The following is a 21,049-nucleotide window of genomic DNA, read 5'->3' as shown; positions in this document are numbered from 1 at the left end:
GCATAGCCTCACCTATATGTGGAATCTAAAAAGAAGTTGAACTGACACAGAAGCAGAGAATAAAATAGTGGTTAACAGAGATTGGGGATAGGAAGAAAACAGAATATATTAATCAAAAGGTACAAACTTGCAGTTATAAGATGAATAAGTACTGGAGACCTAAGGTATAGCATGATGATTATACTTAATGTACCATATACTTGAAATTTAATAAGACAACAGAAAGTGTTTTCATGACACCAAATTGTAAAACGTGAGGTAATGAATATATTAGCTTGATTGTCATAATCATTTCACAGTGTATACATATATCACATATGACATTGTATACCCTAATATGTACAATTTTTAGTTTTCATTCATACCTCAATAAGCATGGAAAAAAGTAAAAAATGTAATGGATATTAGCATTTATAATTGAAAAATAATAAAAATAGCAATGAACAAACTTTCCTGGAGAGTCAACTATAGCAATAACATGATACTCTAACTCTCAAATGCTTATATAATACGAAAGAAAGTCTGAAAATGAGGTATGCATTTGATTTCAGAGATACAAAAAGAATAAAATAAATTCAAAGTACACTACAATGGAGGTAAAAATAAAGAATAGAAATTAACAAAATAGAACACCAGGGACCAAATTGTGTATCCCATCCCACCCTGCAAAGTTCCTATCTTGGAGCCCTAACTCCCAAGTGGATTGTATTTGCAAATGAGGCCTTCTAGAGGTTATTAGGGTTAGGTGAGATCATAAGGGTGGGGTTCCTGTGAGGGAATTAGTACCCAGTAAAGAAGAGATATCAGGGCCGGGCGCGGTGGCTCACGCCTGTAATCCTAGCACTTTGGGAGGCCGAGGCGGGCGGATTGCTCAAGGTCAGGAGTTCGAAACCAGCCTGAGCGAGACCCCGTCTCTACCAAAAATAGAAAGAAATTAATTGACCAACTAAAAATATATATACAAAAAATTAGCCGGGCATGGTGGCGCATGCCTGTAGTCCCAGCTACTCGGGAGGCTGAGGCAGTAGGATCACTGAGCCCCGGAGATTGAGGTTGCTGTGAGCCAGGCTGACGCCACGGCACTCACTCTAGCCTGGGCAACAAAGTGAGACTCTGTCTCAAAAAAAAAAACAAAAAAAAACAAAAAAAAAAACTTATAAAAAAAAAAAAAGAAGAGATATCAGTGAGAAAATATAACTATCTACGAGGAATCGGGGGAAAGCATTTAATAATTTTTTTTCTTTTGTCCTACTCCTTCTGAGGGACATTGTTAAGCCATGCCTGAGAAAGCCTTCCCAAACAATAAAAAGTAGACAAAAGCTTTCACCCTGTAAAATCCACAACCAATACAGTAATGGGTAAAGATGTAAAGCATCTGCCATTAGGATTAGCAAAATTATCTTTGTTTTACTAACTCTAGTCATTATTCTACAGGCAGTCTTGTTTAGGCAGAAAACTAAGAAAAACACATAAATGATCTAAGGTTAGGAATGAAAATCAAACTGTCATTAGTTACAGATGATAGCACTACGTATGTGGAAAACAACACATAAAAACTAGAATTTTAGGCCGGGCGCGGTGGCTCACGCCTGTAATCCTAGCACTTTGGGAGGCCGAGACGGGCGGATTGCTCAAGGTCAGGAGTTCGAAACCAGCCTGAGCAAGACCCCGTCTCAACCAAAAATAGAAAGAAATTGGCCAACTAAAAAAATATATATGCAAAAAATTAGCCGGGCATGGTGGCGCATGCCTGTAGTCCCAGCTACTCGGGAGGCTGAGGCAGTAGGATTGCTGAGCCCAGGAGTTTGAGGTTGCTGTGAGCCAGGCTGATGCCACGGCACTCACTCTAGCCTGGGCAACAAAGTGAGACTCTGTCTAAAAAAACAAACAACAACAAAAAAAAACCTAGAATTTTAAAGAATGTTTACACGACTTCTGGTAAAATTCAAAATACAAAGATCAACTGCATTTTATATATTGACAATCAAAAACCAGCTTCTGTACAACTCATCCATGTAACAAAAAACACTCATACCCCCTAAATCTTTCAAAATTAAAAAAAAAAGAAAAAGAAAATAAAAGAAACCAGCTTCTGAAGCCAGGTGGTGTCTGGCCTATGAAAGTACAGTATCATTTCTTAATGATACTATCACTATAAGTCCAAGCACCAGGATGAGGCCAATCTGCAGTATTGACCTTACCCACAAGTTCTTGACTCAGGCAACTATGAATAAGTTTCAGGCCTCTAAAGACAGTCTATGAACTGATACAATCCACACAGGCAGTTAAGACTAACCTGATGATCATTTGTGTCACTGACAACAGTTAAAGCTGAAAGCAGATAAGCTAAACAGTAGCACTCATACCCATAGGAGAACCACTCTACAACCCACTTCTCTCCATGAAAAAACATATAACACAAAGATGCACAGATCTCTTCCATTCAGGACTTTTCAAGTTAACTGGATTATCATTACTCTGGTTGGATTAAGTACTACAGAAAGTCATCCAGTAGCAGCAGCCTCAATGGCCATATGTGACATAACCCAAGATTGCTGGAGCGTCAGAAATATTTACATTTGTACTACTCATGACCACATTGTCATGCTTGTGTGTTCAACCCAAGGGCCACATTCAGGAAGTGCCAGTAATGGTGTCAAGTACAGCAGAACATCATGACCAGCCACATTCACAGGATGTTTTTTGTTTGTTTTCATTGCACAAGGATGAAATGAAAACCCAGAAACTGGTCATAGTGCCAATTACAGCAATTAATTGACTCAGACATATAAAATGGTTGCTTTGCTAAACTGTGGCAATGAACATTCCTTCAAAAGGAATGAACATTCATGGTTCCCACCACCTCCCTACACAGCTTGACATTACAGTAAGTCCTACTTCCCCAGGTGGTACATTTAGAGCTTTATTATATCTCACACGTTGGCCAGTGTGGGCCACATGGTGCACCATGTCCTAAGACATGACAAACCACAAAGACAATCTACACTGCTTAAACAGGTTTATGTCTGAATCCTGAAGGCCCACTTTTGGCCAGGTTGTAACCCAGAAGGTGTAGTAACTAGACAAGTGTGGCACTGCTATAGGATAAAGACATACCATGCAGGGAATGAGCCGGGAAGTATTACAAATTTTCAAAATAGTTCTATAGAACCACCCACAAAGCCAAGTCACTGTTGGATTTCAGGTACTTCCCCTATTTCATACATAAACAGTTTGAGTGTGAATCACCTCATGAAGCTGAAGAACAATGTAATGTAAAATATTACTTTCCAACATTTCTTACCTTCATGAAGTTTTTCTCCACTATGAGATTACAGGCGAACATAAAAGTCTTTAACAGGACTACAATTTTCCCACATATATCAGTAGGTTTTATCTCCATTGTGAAATCTCACATATTAAATAATACCCAAGGAAACAGGGAAAGCTTCACAGTGAATTGTCATGTGCTGGACCGTGAGCAGATTCCGATGGCTCTCCTACATGCCTTAACTTCATGGACCATCTTCAGAGTGAGTTCTTTCTTATCCTTCAAGTGAACAGGCACAACTGAACAATTTCACAAATTGTTTACATTGATAAGTTTTCTTCCCAGTGTAAATAAGAATGTGATTATTAAGGCACATGGACTTCTGAAAGGATTTTCTTCATTCTTTACATAAAAAGGGTTTCTCTCCAGTGTTTTTATAATGTTCAGTAAGGTAAGAAAAACTAGCAAATGCTTTTCTGCATTCCTTACATTTACAGGGTTTCTCTCCAGTGTTAAGTTTGTATGTGTCTAGAAAGTTACAAGCATCGATGAGGCTTTCCCACATTCCTTGCATTTATATGGTTACTCTCCTCTGTGAATTCTTACATGTTTAGTTAGGCTTGAGGAAACAGTGAAGGTTTTACCACATTCATTACATACATAGGGCTTCCCGTATATTGCATATGTGAGTTCTCAAATATGCAATATGAAATGAAAACGAAGCAAAGGCTTTCCTACATTGGTCACATTCAAAGTATTTTCTTCTGGGTGAATTCTCATATGCTGAATATGTCCTGAAGAAGTACGAAAGAATTTCCCACATTCTTAACATTCACAGGTTTCTCTCTAGTCTCTCTAGTATGTGTGTGCGCATGTTTAGTAAGGCTTGAGCGCCAAGTAAATGCTTTCCCACAGTCCTTACATTTATGTAGTTTTATTTCAGTGTGAATTTGGAAGTGATCATCAAGGCATGAGGAATTTCTAAAGGATATGCCACACTCTTTACATTCAAAGGTCTTCTCTGTAGTGTGGGTTTTTAAATGTTGAGTTAACAGACAAAACCTATTATAGGCTTTTCCACATTCACTACATTTATAGGGTTTGTCTGCAGTATGAATTCTTACATGATCGGTTAGGCTTGAAGAAACAGCAAAGGCTTTCCCACATTCCTTATATTCATAGGGCTGCTCTCCAGTGTGTGTTCGTAAATGTCTAGTAAGGTATGAGTGCTCAATGAAGGCTTTCCCACATTTCTGACATCCGTAGGGCTTCTCTCCAGCGTGTATTCGTAAATGTTTAGTGAGATATGAGCACTTAGTGAAGGTTTTTCCACATTCTTTGCATTTATATGGTCTCTCTCCTGTGTGAGTTCGCACATGAACTCGAAGATTGTAGGAACAGGTAAATGGTTTCCCACACACATAACAATCAAATGACTTCTCTCCAGTGTGAGTTCTCAAATGTGATAAAAGAGATGAGGAAAAAACAAAGGCTTTCCCACACTGGTCACACTTAAAGGGTTTCTCTTCCGGGTGACACTTTATATGTTCAACAAGGCCTGACGATGTACCAAAGGCTTTACCACATTCCTTACACTCATAGGGCTTCTCTCCACTGTGAGTTCGTACATGTTCAGTAAGGCCTGAACGTACAGTGAAGGCTTTCCCACAGTCCTTACATTTATAGGGTTTTATTCCGGTATGGGTTCGCATGTGATTATCAAGATGGGTAGGATATCGAAAGCCTTTTCCACATTCCTTACATTCATAGGGATTTTTTACAATGTGCATTTCAACATGCACAGGACGGCTTGTGGAGTTGGGAAACACTTTTCCACATTGCTCCCATTCATACAGTTTTTCTCCATTGTGAGTTCTCTTGTGTGCCTGAAGGTGTGACTGATTAACAAAAGTTTCCCCACAGTCACTGCATTCAAAGGATTTATCTTGGGGGCACTTTCTCTGGAACTCACCATTTAAAGTCAGGCTGAAGGATTTTCCACATTGATCAAACACAGAAAGTTTCCTTCCAATAGAGGTTTTCTTGTGCAGAGAAAGAAGGTCTTCTCCATACTGATTACATTCAGAAATATTCTCTCCATTTTGAATACTCATGTGTGTCTTGAGGCATGAGTGTTCACTGAAAACATTTCCACATTGTTTACAGTCACACCCTCCACTGTGGCTTCTTGCCTGTTGATTAAGGAATGAATGATGAATAAAGTATTTTTTCAGACATTTTAATTGATTCCACCCAACACAGAAACATGATGATGATAATGATCTGCCATTTTCATAACACACTTACAAATTACTGCCCTCTGAATTTCTTTCAATTTGAATAAAGGAACTCTACTGCAAGAATCTTGTGCCATGTAATCTATGCTTTATTATTGAAAGAAGTCCTGTAGATTTCCATGAAATTATTTTAAAAACTCAACATCTAGTTATGAATGGTGAAATCTATGTTTGTGGGAACTCTACAGTATGAAGCTTTATGCTAGGTATGGGGTATCTCTCTGGAAACATTTCTCGCTCTTGGGTGAATGCCACTTCTCTCAAGTATGTCATTTGTGCTACTTCTACAGTGCAATACCAATCCACTCTGAATGTGGAAAATAAGAAATTTCTTTTGTTAATCTTACCGGTTGTATCTCACTTGATGTTTTGAAACAAAATATATCTTGCCGAAGGGCTGACTCATTGTTTTTAAGACACATTTTCTGTTCTAAGACAGAAAAAGATTTGTGAGGGTTTACACAACAAAATGGTAGGTTAAATAACTTAAAAATAATAAAGCTCATTTGTATCTGTCTTCATAGTAAACATGCTAAAAAATAAAGCAAAGAAAAATTTGAACAGTCTAAAATTTGGCAGTCAAAGACTCAGGGTCAAAATTCAGTAATTTTTCTAAGCAATTTATTCTAAGAAAATTAAACACAATTGTGAACAGAAACAGTATTTATCAGGGAAGGAAATTAGAAAAAAATGGGAGAGAGCATACATTAAAACCATAAATTCAAAAAAGAAAAACAGATCATTTGTTACATCACAGGAAAGTCTGGATAGATGCAAAGCAATGTAATATGAAAAGCTGAAGATATCCCAAAACATCTGAGTCCAATTAATCAGCCTTCTGATCCAAAGAGCATCTTAAGAGGTTTCCTCATTATACTTCCAAACATACTGAACTTATCATTGATGAGGGGTGTTCTTCACACTTACCTTGGAGAATGCCTCTCTCTACTGTCCTAAACTCTTCTTCCAACCAAGAGATCAGACTGGGTTTGAAAAGCTGGTAACCTGTAACGAGGGAAAGATACATGAATGGAAGCAATTCATGCAAGAGATAGCAAACTTTCCCATGAAGTGGGGCTACATTTATAAGTAAAGCAGTGAAAAGTGGTCAAAATGCAAATATCCCTATTTTCTGTACTGAAAATGGTTCTCTCTGACCACTGAAACCCGTATTCAGGCTTAAATACACTTAAAAAAAAAAAAACCACTAAGACTTTTACTCAAATAGAAAATAATGGAAGTGCAAAGAGAGATCTTGATTCTCCTGAGAAAACTACCTCACCAGTGATTCTCAACTTTAGAATGAGTCAGTCATGTGGAAGGGTTATTAAAACACAGACAAGGCCCTCCAAAAGCAGACTTTTTGATTCAGATAGCAAAGGTGGATTCTGAGAATGTACATTTCTAATAGACTGACAGTGATGCTATTGTTCCTAGGACCACATTTGAAAACTACCATTCCAGATACAGGGACTGTGTCTCTGTTATTTCCCAGTGTATTCAGATTTGACATCATTGATCCTAGAACATAGTAAGTACATAATATACATCTGTTCTATAGGAAGCTACAAGAAATAATGCCAGTCTTACCTACTGAGGATAGGTTGCTGTAGTTCTCCAGCATCACATCTCTGTATAGCTTTCTCTGAGTTGGGTCCAGTAAAGTCCACTCCTCCTGGGTGAACTCCACAGCCACACTATCAAAGGTTATCAGGTCCTAAACCATCATATGCATGCTGGTTTGAGCCAAGTAACATCTCCACCAGTGTTCACTGGAGACTGAGGAATGGGGACCCAGGGCCTATACAGGGTACTGAAGGGCATTTCTTATACTTAAAACAATGAAAAGCATTCAAAATGCAAATCTGGATTAGCTCCTATTGTCTAACCAAGGGTTCGGTGGTTTTAGGAACGCTTCTATCCACAGTCTCTCACTGTCAATCTCCTCTAATAACATGGCTATAGCAGCACCTCTTACACCTGAACTAATCTCACCACAACTGGACTAGGAGCTTATCTTGTTTTAACCCTCTCTTCTGCAATACGCTCCTAAGCACATGACAAACACCTGATAAATGCTCATCATAAATAAGTTCTTTAAGAAAAGGACATGGGCCAGGCACAGTGGCTCACGCCTGTAATCCTAGCACTCTGGGAGGCCAAGGCGGGCGGATTGCTCGAGGTCGGGAGTTCAAAACCAGCCTGAGCGAGACCCCGTCTCTACTAAAAATAGAAAGAAATTAATTGGACAACTAAAAATATATATACAAAAACTTAGCCGGGCATGGTGGCGCATGCCTGTAGTCCCAGCTACTTAGGAGGCTGAGGCAGGTGGATCGCCTGAGCCCAGGAGTTTGAGGTTGCTGTGAGCTAGGCTGATGCCAAGGCACTCACTCTAGCCTGGGCAACAAAGTGAGACTTTGTCTCAAAAAAAAAAAAAAAAAAAAGGCCGGGCGCGGTGGCTCACGCCTATAATCCTAGCTCTCTGGGAGGCCGAGGCGGGCGGATTACTCGAGGTCAGGAGTTTGAAACCAGCCTGAACAAGAGCGAGACCCTGTCTCTACTATAAATAGAAATTAATTGGCCAACTAATATATATAGAAAAAATTAGCCGGGCATGGTGGCACATGCCTGTAGTCCCAGCTACTCGGGAGGCTGAGGCAGAAGGATTGCTTGAGCCAGGAATTTGAGGTTGCTGTGAGCTAGGCTGACGCCATGGCACTCACTCTAGCATAGGCAACAAAGTGAGACTCTGTCTCAAAAAAAAAAAAAGAAAAAGAAAAAGAAAAGAAAAGGACATGTTCAGGTTCCTTACCATCTGTCATGGCACCCAGAGAAATAAATACGCAGTCTGCACAAGGAAAATTTAAGATTAATTCACACTAAAATACTGAGATAATTTTCAGAGTAATTCCTCACAAATGTAAGAGGTATGACTTTTGGGGAAAATTCAATTAGGGTCTTTATTTGCCTTACAGGGCTCTGGAAACAGGTCTACTGACAAGAAAATGTGCCCTATTGGTTGGTATAATTATGCCATTATTTAGAAGTTTCATACTAAGTTTGGATATCCCCATATTCAACACTCTTACAGTATCTCTCCACAAACATTGCTCCCTCTTGTGTGAATACTGTTTCTGTCAAGTGCCTCTTTTATGCTTATTTTCTAAAATGGAAGTCCTAATATTCTCTGAATGTGGAAAATAACAAACATCCTTTGTTAATCTGACCGTTTGTATCCCATTAGAAGTCTGTACCACCCAAAAATCCTGCTGCAGTGCTGAAACATTGGTTTGAAGTAGTATTTCCCAGTCTGAAATTAAACAAAAAAATTGAGGTTCGTACAAGGAAATGGCAAAGTGAAGGAGTTAAGTCTCACTTGTATTTGTTTTTTAAATAAATATGATTTTTTTAAAAAGCTAAGTTTGAGGATTTAGACTATGTGAAAAATTTGGCAATGATAAAAGATGAAGGGTCATAATTTTAGATAATTTGTTACAAATTGATATTTTGAAATTTAAAACTGATTGTAAACAGAAAGAATCTTATCAGAAAAGGAAAGAAAGAAAGATGGGTACCACGAACATAGTTTAAAACAATGAACACTGAAAACAAAAGTATGTAATTTCATAAGATCACAGAAAGCTAGAATAGATGAAAATTAAAGAATATCAGAAATTTAAACATATCCTAACTTCTGAGAAACATGGCCTCAACCTTCTGAGATGAAGTGCATCTTAAAAGGTTCCTCATTATGTTTCCAAACATACTGAACTTCTCTGACCTCGGTTGTTCTTTGTGATCTCACTCACCTTGGAGAACTCCTCCCAGAACTGTCCTCAACTCTTCTTTTTGTTCCAGACAAGAAATCAGACTGGGTTTGATAACCTGACATCCTTTACACGAAGAAAGATACATTAATGGAAAAGGCTCATGCAAAAGATAATAAACCTGGCTGGGTGAGGTGGCTCACGCCTGTAATCCTAGCACTCTGGGAGTCCGAGATGGGAGGATTGCTCAAAGTCAGGAGTTTGAAGCCATCCTGAGCAAGAGCGAGACCCTGTCTCTACTATAAATAAAAAGAAACTGATTGGCTAACTAAAAATATATAGAAAAAATTAGCCAGGCATGGTGGTACATGCCTGTAATCCCAGCTACTTGGGAGGCTGAGGCAGGAGGATCACTTGGGCCCAGGAGTTTGAGGTTGCTGTAAGCTAGGCTGACGCCACAGCACTCTAGCCCAGGCAACAGAGACTCTGTCTCAAAAAAAAAAAAAAAAAGATGATAAACTTGACTATGATTCATGAACTATACTTCTAATAAAAGCAGTGAAATTATTTCAAAAGACTAAAAATGCAAATATCACTTCATTCTGTGCACTCAAAATTGGTCATCTCTGACCCCTGAAACCCAGATTGATGCTATGTACATATTTATAAAGCACTAACATTTTAAACATATAAGAAATAAAGTGAAACAAAGAGATCTTTGTTCACATGGGGAAAAAACTATACCAGCGATTTAAAAATATTATAGTGCATCAGAATCTTGTGGAGGGATAGATAAAACACAGAAGACAGAGTCCAAGTGAGAGCTTCTGATTCCGTAGGTCAAAGGTGGAGACTAAGAATGCACGTTTCTAAGAAAGTAACAGTGATGCCATTAATATGGGACTACATTTTGAGGCTCACAACAGTAATTAAAACCCATTAGGGCAGGGACTGTATCTGTGTTATTTCCCATTGTATTCAGAATTCATATCACTGATCCTGCAACACTGTAAATATGTAACACAATTTGTTCCATAGCAGGCTATAAGGAATGATGTCAGTCTTACCTACTGTGGCCAGGTTCTTATAGTTCTCCAGCATCACATCTATGTAGAGAATTTTCTGACTTCTATCTAATAAAACCCACTCTTCTTGGGTGAAGTCCACAGCCACATCATCAAAGGTCACTGAGTCCTAAACCATCACACACATGCTGGCGTGAGCCAAGTAACATATCAAGCAATGTTCACTGCACAATGAGGTAAGAGAACACAATGTCTACACAGAGTTGTAAGGCCTTTCACTGTCTACCCAAGGTTCACAGGTCCCAGGTATTTTCCTCTCTATCCCCACTCATTCACTGTTCATCAATTCCAGTCACATGGCTTTAATGGCACATCTCAAACATGAATTTATCTCAACCACAAACAGACTGCGAGCACTTTTGTCTTATTTTCCTCTATTAAAGTACACTCCAGAACATATTGCATACACTTGATAAATGGTGATGAATGATAAATCTTTGAGTAGAGGATACTTTCATCTTCCTTATCATCTGACAGAGCACTCAGCAAAATAAGAAACATATCTTCAGCACCATGAGGGACAAGATTAATTAGTAATTACTGAAATGTTTTTCAAGGTAATCCTTCACCAGTATGAGAGCCTCCACTCTCTGGGAAAATTCAATGAATGACTCAGTCCTTGAGTGACTCCATTTACTTTAAGAAGCTCTGGAAACATGTCTGCCTAGAAGGAAAAGTGTCTACCTGGTGATGTAAGTATGTGATTTTCTAGAACAATACACTTTCTGCATACCTGATAACAATTCGTCAGGCCATCAACCATCTTCCTTTCTGCCTCTGTCTTTTCTTCATAAAGGCAGGCTGGGTCCCTAGAAAGAAGACCTCCTGGAAAAGAAAGAGGGCATGAGAACCCAGAGTTGACCAGAACCCTCACATTCATATGCATGGAATTCATTCCAACCTAGTTTGAAATTCCCATATAATCCAGCACACTTAGGAAAACACACACACATGTGTCCATACAATATGATTGCAGCTGTCTTGCCTAGAGCCAGAAAAAAGGATTGCAAGCCAGCCTGCCAATTAGGAAAAGTGTAACATCCTCATTGTACAGGTAAGAAAACTTAAGGCCTGAGAAATGTGGTTCTTTTCTGCCTGTGATGATAGAATGTGCTCTGCATAGCCTCCCTTCCCCTAGGTTGATGGCCCAGAAAAGAGCCTCTTCAAAAAGGCATTCAGAAATAGATAACTGATCTTCAAAGGAAGCAAGAAAAACAAAGAAACAGATAACTGAAGGGAGTACCTCCATCTTTGAAAAGTTCCATGTTTATTCTCCATTATACACCTGTTATGACTATAGGGGATAAAATCACTGATATTATTTCATTTCAGTGAGGATGATGAGAACCCTGGTACCAGAAATCAGTAACACTAAACCATCAAAGACAATGAGGTCACATCAAATGTCAAGGGCACACTGAATGTATCCATAATCAGAATGCTTTGGCCTGAATAAATCATTGGTGGTGGCAAACTGATCCCAGTGTCCCTAGAATGAAACAGACAAGCAGCCTACTAGAACAGGATTAGCAAATCCTGCTGCAAAGGGATATATAGTAAATATTAGGCTTTGGGGCCATATGGTCTGTGTTGCAAACACTCAACTCTGCCCGTGTAGTATGAAAGAAGCCATAGAAAATACATAAACAAGTGAACATGGTCTTGCTCCAGTAACTTTATTTACAATAATAGGTTTAAGGCTAGATGTGTCCCATGGGCCACAGTTTGCCAACCTGTATCCTGGAATATTACTAGATCTATGAAACAAGGAGTCTCAAGTCTAGTGGTCAAAAATCTGATAAAGTCACCACAGAGGACATTTATAGCCTCTCATTCAATTTCCTAATCACTTAGGATTATGCAGAAATCATGGATCTTGGAGAATTACTATGGACTATCACAAACTTATATCAGTTCCTCTGTTCTCTATGAAAATAGAGTCTTCAGAGGTTTTGATATTGTACAAAACATCAAAATGGTCCACCACATTGATAACATTTTGCATGCTGGATCCCGTGAACAGGAAACAGCAAATGGTTTGGGTACCTTTATAAGACACATAACAAACAAAGCAGAGGATGAGCAATTCAAGGGCCAAAATCAATAAAGTTTCTGGGGGGTCCAGTGGCCTAAACCATATGAAGATATCCCCTCAAAGGTGTCACTCCTAGCCATTGTATATTACCTGCTCCCAAAATGAGGCACACTTGGCAGACCTATAAGATTCTTTAGGCAACAAACACCACATTTCAGTGTGCTGTAACTCATCTACAGAGATGCTTGTAATGCTTAAAGTCAGTAGACACCAAGTGAGTGCAGCACACCAAGATTAGACTTCAGTACAAGATTCTCAAGCACTTAGTCCGAATCAACCAGCAGACACAATGATGCTCAAAGTATCTGCAGTAAACAGGATGTTGCTGGAAGCCTCTGGCAAGTACCAATGGGAGAATCAGCACAGACCTCTAGTAGTTTGGAGTAAATCTAAGTCCTCCTCTGTAGGAAACTATTCTCCTTTTGAGAGAAAGGTACCAATGGTATATCATAGATACCAAACAACTAACAATGGAACATCCAATGACCACATGAATTGAGCTTCCCAACATGAACTTGATGTTGTCTAACCCACCAAGCCATAAGTTTGGGCAGATGGAGCAGCTATCTATCATCAAATGGAAATAGCACAGAAGATGCTGAGCTCTAGAAGCTGCAGCGGGTATGAGTAAACTGCATGAACAGATGGCAAAGACTCATTTCAACGCAAGCTCCATTCACACTGCATCCTCTTTCTCAACCCATGCCTATGGCTTATGCCCATCTAACTGGAACAAAGCCCGGTTTACAGAGGTGTCTGCATGACATGCTAGTATCACTCAAAAGTGGAGAGCAGAAACACAACAGCCCCCATGAAATGACTCTGAAAGGCTTGGGCACACAGGAACTGAGGCTGGTGATCAGGCTCATAGAGGCAGTTTGGGAGCCACTGCAATTGCAGTTTGTGACCCTCAGACGGTTTCTTTCTCGCTCTCCAGTCTACTTCCCACCACTCATTCTGCTCCTCAGCCAACCCCTTTCCTCTGTGCAAGAAATACACGAAGCTCTCAACTGCTCTGGGATTTTGCTCAGAAAGTTCCCAGCATCTGAAATGTTCTCACTTACTCTACACCTCACCCTAGCTTAAAGCTCTGGCTAGCTAAATCCCACTCATGCTTTCATTCTCTTAAATATCTTAAAATCAATTCTTCCCATTATGTCTTTCCCCCTCCTAGAAATCCATTCTGATGTTCACATGGCAAACTTGCCAATATTCATTTAAAATCTGTCTTCCCTTATGGACTATAAATCCCATGATGGCCATACTATGCCTGTTTTGATGGTTCTTAGTAACCTGTCACTGGCAGAAACCCTGGTTCATTAAAGGACTAGAAAGATCATTTGTGGGCCGGGCCCGGTGGCTCATGCCTGTAATCCTAGCTCTCTAGGAGGCCGAGGCGGGCGGATTGCTCAAGGTCAGGAGTTCAAAACCAGCCTGAGCAAGAGCGAGACCCCGTCTCTACTATAAATAGAAAGAAACTAATTGGCCAACTGATATATATATAAAAAATTAGCCGGGCATGGTGGCGCATGCCTGTAGTCCCAGCTACTTGGGAGGCTGAGACAGAAGGATCGCTCGAGCCCAGGAGTTTGAGGTTGCTGTGAGCTAGGCTGACGCCACGGCACTCACTCTAGCCTGGGCAACAAAGCGAGACTCTGTCTCAAAAAAAAAAAAAAAAAAAAAAGATCATTTGTGGATTGTCACACAATTTCCATTCCCACAAAAATGTAACAGTATATCTAAGCACAAGTAGAAGGCTCACAGAAATAGAATTTACAACACAAAAATTAAATAACACCCACATAAAATATATGCCCACATACAATATAAACCAAAACACTATATTTCTGAAAATACATGAGTATTCTTACCATGAATATAGATATTAATATTCTTTTTGAAAACAAGTGTCTTGTAGTTCAAACTAAACTCGGTTCCTTATTTTTCAACAGATTAATGTGTAAACTTTACAAGTCCATTGGGAAACTGCCAAATAATACAAGACCTGTGGAAGGGAATTTATAACAACTAACAAAATTAAACGTACAGTTGCACTCTAACCTGACATTCAACCTCAAAAGCTTACTGTGAAAATACACCTACAAAAATGTGAAACTACATATAAAATAGTTAAGTCACTGCAGGCTACACACAGATGCTAAAATAGTTGGTAGAAAGACTAATGGGGAACAAGATATTCTAGGTGCCAAAATATCAACACACATATTACTTTTTTTTTTTTTTTTTTTTGAGACAGAGTCTCGCTTTGTTGTCCAGGCTAGAGTGAGTGCCGTGGCGTCAGCCTAGCTAACAGCAACCTCAAACTCCTGGGCTCGAGTGATCCTTCTGCCTCAGCCTCCCGAGTAGCTGGGACTACAGGCATGTGCCACCATGCCCGGCTAATTTTTTATATATATATCAGTTGGCCAATTAATTTCTTTCTATTTATAGTAGAGATGGGGTCTCGCTCTTGCTCAGGCTGGTTTTGAACTCCTGACCTTGAGCAATCCGCCCGCCTCGGCCTCCCAAGAGCTAGGATTACAGGCGTGAGCCACAGCGCCCGGCCTACTTTTTTTTAAATTCACAAGAGATGGGTAATGTACAAGGTCATAAGAGGGTCTGAGGGAGGCACATCTCCCAATTGAGCATGAAAACCCAATCATCATCCTCATTTGTATGAGAAAAAAAATACAAAACTCCATCATCCAATCATCACACTTATAAACCACAAAAGAATGCCATATACTACTTTCCTACTCAGCAGAAAAAGTCTATCTTTAAGAGTGCTCTGATGATCCCAACCATAACCAAGTATCAAGCTTAGCATCATTAACAAAGCAACAATTTAAATATGCCTTTCTGATGAAATGTAATACAAAATACACAAAATCACCTACAAAATACTGTGTTTCTCCGAAAATAAGACAGGGTCTTATATTTATTTTTCCTCAAGAAGACCCCCTAGGGCTTATTTTCAGGTGATGTGTTATTTTCCCCTCAAAGCCTCAGCTTGCAGCATGCTAAGGATGGCTGGGACTTGACAGGGGGAGCCGACCTTGTTGGCGGGGCTGCCCGCACCTTTTAGGTCACCTCTAGGATAGCAGCTATCATGACGGGGCATATGAGAAGGGCTGCTCCTCTTCTTTACCACTCTGCAACGAAATGCAGGGGTTGTGCAGATATGCTGTGTAGCCACGCCCATCACTAGGTCTTATTTTCGGGGTAGGGCTCATATTGCACAAATGCTTAGAAATCCTGCTAGGGCTTATTTTATGGGTTGGTCTTATTTTCGGGAAAACAACAATATTTTGCAAATGATCTCTCGAAGCCTCTGGTTCAGGGGTTGGCAAACTTTGGCCTGTTTTGGTAACCTTTTACTGGAACAAAGCCACGCCCATCTGGTTTACTATGGTGTGGCTGCTTGCCCACTACAAAGACAAAGATGAGTAATTAAAGACCTTATGACCAGACAGAATAAAGCATTTTCTCTCTGGCCCTCTCCAGAGAGTTGTCCAACCGCTAATTTCAACTCACATATCAGTTTACAGGAAATACAAGAAATAGAGGAAACCTTTAAACATATGAGAGGCAGGCATAGTAGCTCACAGCCTGTAATTCCTAAGCAATTTGGGAGGCCAAGGTGGGAGAATCCCTTGAGGCTAGGAGTTCAAGACTAGCCTGCCAGGAATGGCAGGCCTGTAGTTCCAGCTTCTAGGGAGCCTGTGACAGGAGGAACACTTGAGCCCAGGAGTTCAAGGCTGCAGTAAGCTATGATCAGGCTACCGTACTCTAGCCTGGGTTAAAGAGTGAGATGCTGTGTCTAAAAAATGAAATGAATACAAGGCCAGGCATGGTGGCTCATGCCTGTAATCCTAGCACTCTGGGAGGCCAAGGTGGGAGGATGGCTTGAGGTCAGGAGTTCAAGACTATCCTGAAGAAGAATGAGAACCTGTCTCTACTAAAAATAGAAAACATCAGCTGGGCATGGTGGCCCGTGTCTGTAGTCCCAGCAACTTGGGAGGCTGAGGCAAGAGGATTGTTTGGACTCAGGAGTTTGAGGTTGCTGTGAGGTAGGCTGATGCCATGGCACTCTAGCCTGGGCAACAGAGCAAGACTCTGTCTCAAAAAAAAAAAAAAAAAAAAAAAAAGAGAGAGAGAGACAATGTCTCATTCTGTCACGAAGGCTAGAGTGCAGTGGCATAATGATAGCTAGCTCCTTCACTGCAGCCTGAAACTGCTGGGCTCAAGCCATTCTCCCACTTCAGCCTCCAGAGTAGCTGGGCCCACAGGCATGCACCACCGTTACCAGTTTCATTGTGTGCCTTTCTAAAAGAGTGTATGACTTTTGAAAAAGTCAACATAATGGAGAAACATTAGCAACTATTCTAGGTTAAAACAAACTAAAAAGATAAACAACTGCAATACAAAAAGCTTGAATAGATCTTGGACCCGAACATACTAAAATAAATTAAAATATAAAAAGTTGTATTTTAGAACAATTTGGAGAATTTAAGTTTATTACACAAAATAGATATTAAATGACATTATTATTTTTAATTTTCTTGGTTCAAATAATTGTAGTCCTCATCTTTGGGTAACGCATTAGCAAATGCTTAAAGGTCGAGCTTTATCTCTGCAATGAATTTCTAATTTACTCTCAAATAGTTCACCACAAATGTATTTACTTATCTGGGGACAGAGCAAATATCAAAATGGTAAAAAAAAAAAAAAAAAAAAAAAATGGGGGGTATACTACAATAGAAATTCACTGTACCAGATGATCAGAATACCCGTAGATTTTAATTTCTTCAAAAGAAAAATGTGGGAAAATTACACTTAGTACAACCATCCTGTCGACTGCTAACTCGATTATTCTAGTACTAGTGCGTAAACCCTCCATCCATTATTCCTGGAGGCCCCGGTTATGAAGCTCTGTGAGGGTGTACAGGCCTTGGAACTTCATATAAAGACAGAGATTGAGCACCCTTAGTTTTCTTTAGTAGAAAGACCCGCTGTCTACACACGCTTATATTCACGTACAGAAAAACGCACACTCTAGACGCCAAACATCAAGTATCTTTCTACAGAAGGTGACGTGTCAATAATAAATACGACTGTAATAATCAGCACGGGACACGCAAAGCCCGAACCAAACTCCCACACGGAGCCTGCGCCGGCGTAGGGGGCGCCTCTGAGACAGCTCTCCCCCGGTGCTCACCCCAACACCGCGCAACTGCCAGGTCCGTGGGCCGCGAGCACCGCGGGGACGGATCCGACCGAACTCGAACGGCGGAAAATTCTTTTCCTCCTGCAAAACAATTCACAAAGGTTGCCCTGGAGGCCTCAGACGCGCCAACGTCCGGCTCCCCGCGGGCACCGACGGCCCCAGCGGCCTCTCCGGCCTGCGCGGAGGACCGGCGGCCCCCGCGGACACGAGCGGAGCGGGCCAAAGCCTCTCCAGAGGGGCCTCTCGGTCGGCCGGGGCTGCCCCCGACCTCGGCCGCCCCACCGACACCGCCAACCGTCCAGTTCACACCGCCTCACCTAAGCCGAGACGGACCCGACGACACAAAGGAAAAACGGCTGGAGGGCCAGCGGCGGGGGTCGGGGGTCAATGACGTCACTTCCGGCGCGAGCGAGGGGAGGGGCGGGGCTCGGTGCGCGGACTGTGGCCCCCTCCCCACGGAGCTGCTCCGGCGGAGGCACTCGGGGCTCCTCCCGCGTGGGCGCGGGTGGGCCGCGGGGTGGGCGCGGGGCGTGGGCTGGAGGGAGAAGGGCGCGCAGGAGTCAGGGCTGAGGTTAGAACCAGGCCTGCGGGCGGGGCCAGGCCCGGGCTGGGGCTGGAGGGGGGCCCTGGCCCAGCCTGTGGTTCGAATGGTGGGTTAGACGAGAAGGGCCGCCGGGGGCGGGGACTCACCCCTCAGGATGCCCATCGAAACCTCGTCTACCTGATTTCCCTCCGCGGTCCTAGAGCCCTTCTAGGATTCGCTCCAGTTCGTAAACCTCCAGTCTAGGAAGTGGCCTGTCTCCTCCCCTCAGTCAATCACCTCTTTTGGCCGTTATCCTCCCTTATTTCTTTTTAGTTATCTGGACACCGTGCTGAAAACTCTAATGGCTGATCCCTTTGCGTTTTCGACGTACTCATACTATTTATAAACAGCGAATCTTTTTGCTTTTCCAAGGATGCATTTCTGTTTTCATTTCTTGCGCCTTACCAAATGATTCAAGGCCTCCCGTACTACGTTATAAAATGTCACTAACACCAGGTATTCTTCACTTATTCTGAGGAAAAAAAAAGCTGTCGGAATTTTAATGGAGATTGAGTTGAATCTGTAGATCTCTTTGGGTAGTATTGATACCTTGATAATATTAAGTCTTCCTAGGCATGACTATAGAATATCCTTCTGTTTATTTCGGTCTTCTTTAAGATCTTTAAGTCCTTTCAGTCCTTCTTTAAGTCTTTAAATTTTCAGTGTACAAATCTTTTACCTTTTTCAGTAAAGTTATCTCATGGAATTTACTCTTTTACATGCTTTTGTAAATGGAATCACATTCTTTGTTTCCTTTTCTGATTGTTTCATTGCTGGTGTATAGATAGATACACAACTGATTTTTATCTGTTGATGTTGTACCATGCCCCTTTGTGGAATTCATTATAAGCTCTACTAGTTTTCTTGTAGATTCTTTGAAATTTTCTGTATGTCAGATATAATCTATAGTTTTACTTGTTCTCTTCCAATGTGGAAGCCTTTTCTTTTTCTTCTTTAATTGAACTGGCTAAAATTTCCTGTGGAAGGTTGAATAGTAATAGTGAAATTTGGCATCCTTCTCTCCTTTCTGTTCTTAGCAGAAACTTTCAGGCTTTCACCACTAAGTTTGACGTTAGCTGTTTCTCAGAAATGCCCATTATCATAGAAGAAATTCCTTTCTATTCCTAGTTTTCTGAATTTTTATCATGGAAGGATGTTGAGTTTTGTCAAATGCCTTTCCTGCATCAGTTGAGATCGTGTGTGGTATTTTTTTCTTTTGTTCTAGTAATGTGAATTATTTTTAAAATTTTTGTTGGAACAACCCTTATATTCCTGAAATAAATCTTAATAGTCATGGTGTATAATGCTTTTAATGTGCTCTTGGATTTGGTTTGCTAATATTTTGTTAATAATTTTTGCATCTATATTCATGAAAAATAGTCTGTAACTTCTTTTTATGATGTTTTCATCTGGCTTTGGTATTAGCATAATACTGGCCTCAAAATGATTTAGGAAGTGTTCCCTCTTCTTCTTCTTCTTTTTTTCTTTTTATTCTAACTTTCAGTTTCATTGATTCTCATTAACTAGATTTTCACCTATTCTCCATTTCACGTATTTCCCCTTGTCTTGTTTCTTTCCTTCTATTAGAAGTGTGTTTAGTTTCCTCTTCTTTTAGTAGTTCTTCGTGGTAAAGTTATTCATTTTAGACTTCTTTTTTAATGTAGGTATTTACAGCTATAAATTTCCTACTGAGCACTCTCTTCATTGCATCACATAAGTTTTGGTCTGTTCTGTTTTCATTTTTGTTTGTCTGTACATATTCTCTAGTTTCCCTTAAATTTTTTCTTTTGTTTTTTATGAACCACAGAAACTTATTTCTTAATGATTCTAGAGGCTGGAAAGTCCAAGGCTGGAAAGTGCCAGCAGATTCAGTGTCTGGTGAGGGCCCACTTCCTGGTTCTTAAGTACCATCTTCTCACTGTGTCTTCACATGGTGAAAGGGACAAAGCAACTCTCTGTGGCCTCTTTTTCTTAATTTTTTAATTGACAAATTATCACATATTTGTGGGATACAAAGTGATGTTAGACTTATGAATACAATGTGGAATAATTAAATCAATTTAAATAAATAATTTAAATAATTAAATCAATAATTAAATAATTTTAATAACATCCATCACATCAAATTCTTATGTTTGTGGTGAAAACATTTGCCTTATAATTTATTTTTGAGCCTGTCTTTTTAAAAAGTGTATATTGCAGCTACTACTTGCCACATGAGGCCAGAGAGGGAATTTTCTTGTAAATAAGAATAGCCCGGCATTGTAGCTTACATTTGTAACCCAGTGACTCCGGAGGCCAAGGCAGGAGTATTGCTTGAGGACCAGCCTGGATAACACAGCAAGATCCCTGTCTCTAGAAGAAATGAATAAAAAGCTGGGCATGGTGGCTTACCCCTGTAATGCCAGCACTTTAGGAGGCTAAGGCAGGAGGATCACTGGAGGCCAGGAGTTTAGGATCAGCCTGGTCAACACAGCAAGACCCTGTGTCCACAAAAAATCTAAAAATTAGCTGGGCATTGTGGCTCATGCCTGTAATCTCAGCTACTTGGGAGGCTGAGGCAGGAGTTTGAGATTGCAGTCAGCCCTGACTGTGCCACTGCACCCTAGCCTGGGCAACAGAGCAAGACCCTGTCTCTAACTTCTAAAAAAAATGAATAAAAAAAATGAATAAACTTCTAAAAAAAATGAATAAAAAAAAATGAATAAAAATTAGCCAGGC

At 40.5% G+C, this 21,049-nt stretch overlaps 1 protein-coding gene and 1 pseudogene across 2 annotated transcripts; both read right to left on the bottom strand.

The window, feature by feature from the left end:
• Positions 1–1,702: 1,702 nt before the first annotated feature.
• Positions 1,703–18,149, bottom strand: LOC105885449 (uncharacterized). Of its 2 annotated transcripts, XM_075998267.1 has the most exons (9): positions 17,737–18,149; positions 11,157–11,248; positions 10,406–10,532; positions 9,381–9,464; positions 8,799–8,881; positions 7,159–7,285; positions 6,496–6,573; positions 5,916–5,998; positions 1,703–5,463 (listed from the first exon to the last, which is right to left on the bottom strand). In XM_075998267.1, the coding sequence occupies exons 2-9, from the start codon at positions 11,184–11,186 to the stop codon at positions 4,048–4,050; spliced, it is 2,028 nt and encodes a 675-aa protein (XP_075854382.1). In that variant the 5' UTR covers positions 11,187–11,248; positions 17,737–18,149; the 3' UTR covers positions 1,703–4,047. The 2 variants fall into 2 exon arrangements, with proteins under 2 accessions (XP_075854382.1, XP_075854383.1); XM_075998268.1 differs by lacking the exons at positions 10,406–10,532; positions 11,157–11,248; positions 17,737–18,149 and adding an exon at positions 8,384–8,419 and having other exon boundaries at positions 7,159–7,265; positions 8,799–10,390.
• LOC142864981 (uncharacterized) lies at positions 15,098–15,208 on the bottom strand (annotated as a pseudogene).
• Positions 18,150–21,049: the final 2,900 nt, after the last annotated feature.

The sequence above is a fragment of the Microcebus murinus genome, chromosome 27 (genome assembly GCF_040939455.1).
Source record: "Microcebus murinus isolate Inina chromosome 27, M.murinus_Inina_mat1.0, whole genome shotgun sequence".
Taxonomy (NCBI): domain Eukaryota; kingdom Metazoa; phylum Chordata; class Mammalia; order Primates; family Cheirogaleidae; genus Microcebus; species Microcebus murinus.
The sequence above is the reverse complement of the archived record's forward strand: the minus strand, read 5'-3'. Positions and strand labels throughout refer to the sequence as shown.

Coding starts and splice junctions, on each gene's coding strand:
- LOC105885449 (XM_075998267.1), bottom strand. CDS start 11,186: ATGGTTGATGGCCTGACGAATTGTTATCAG. Junction 8,882..9,380: donor TCTGGGAGGAGTTCTCCAAG/GTGAGTGAGATC, acceptor GTTTAATTTCAG/ACTGGGAAATACTACTTCAA. Junction 7,286..8,798: donor CTTCTAATGGGATACAAACG/GTCAGATTAACA, acceptor ATGATGGTTTAG/GACCTGATAACCTTTGATAG.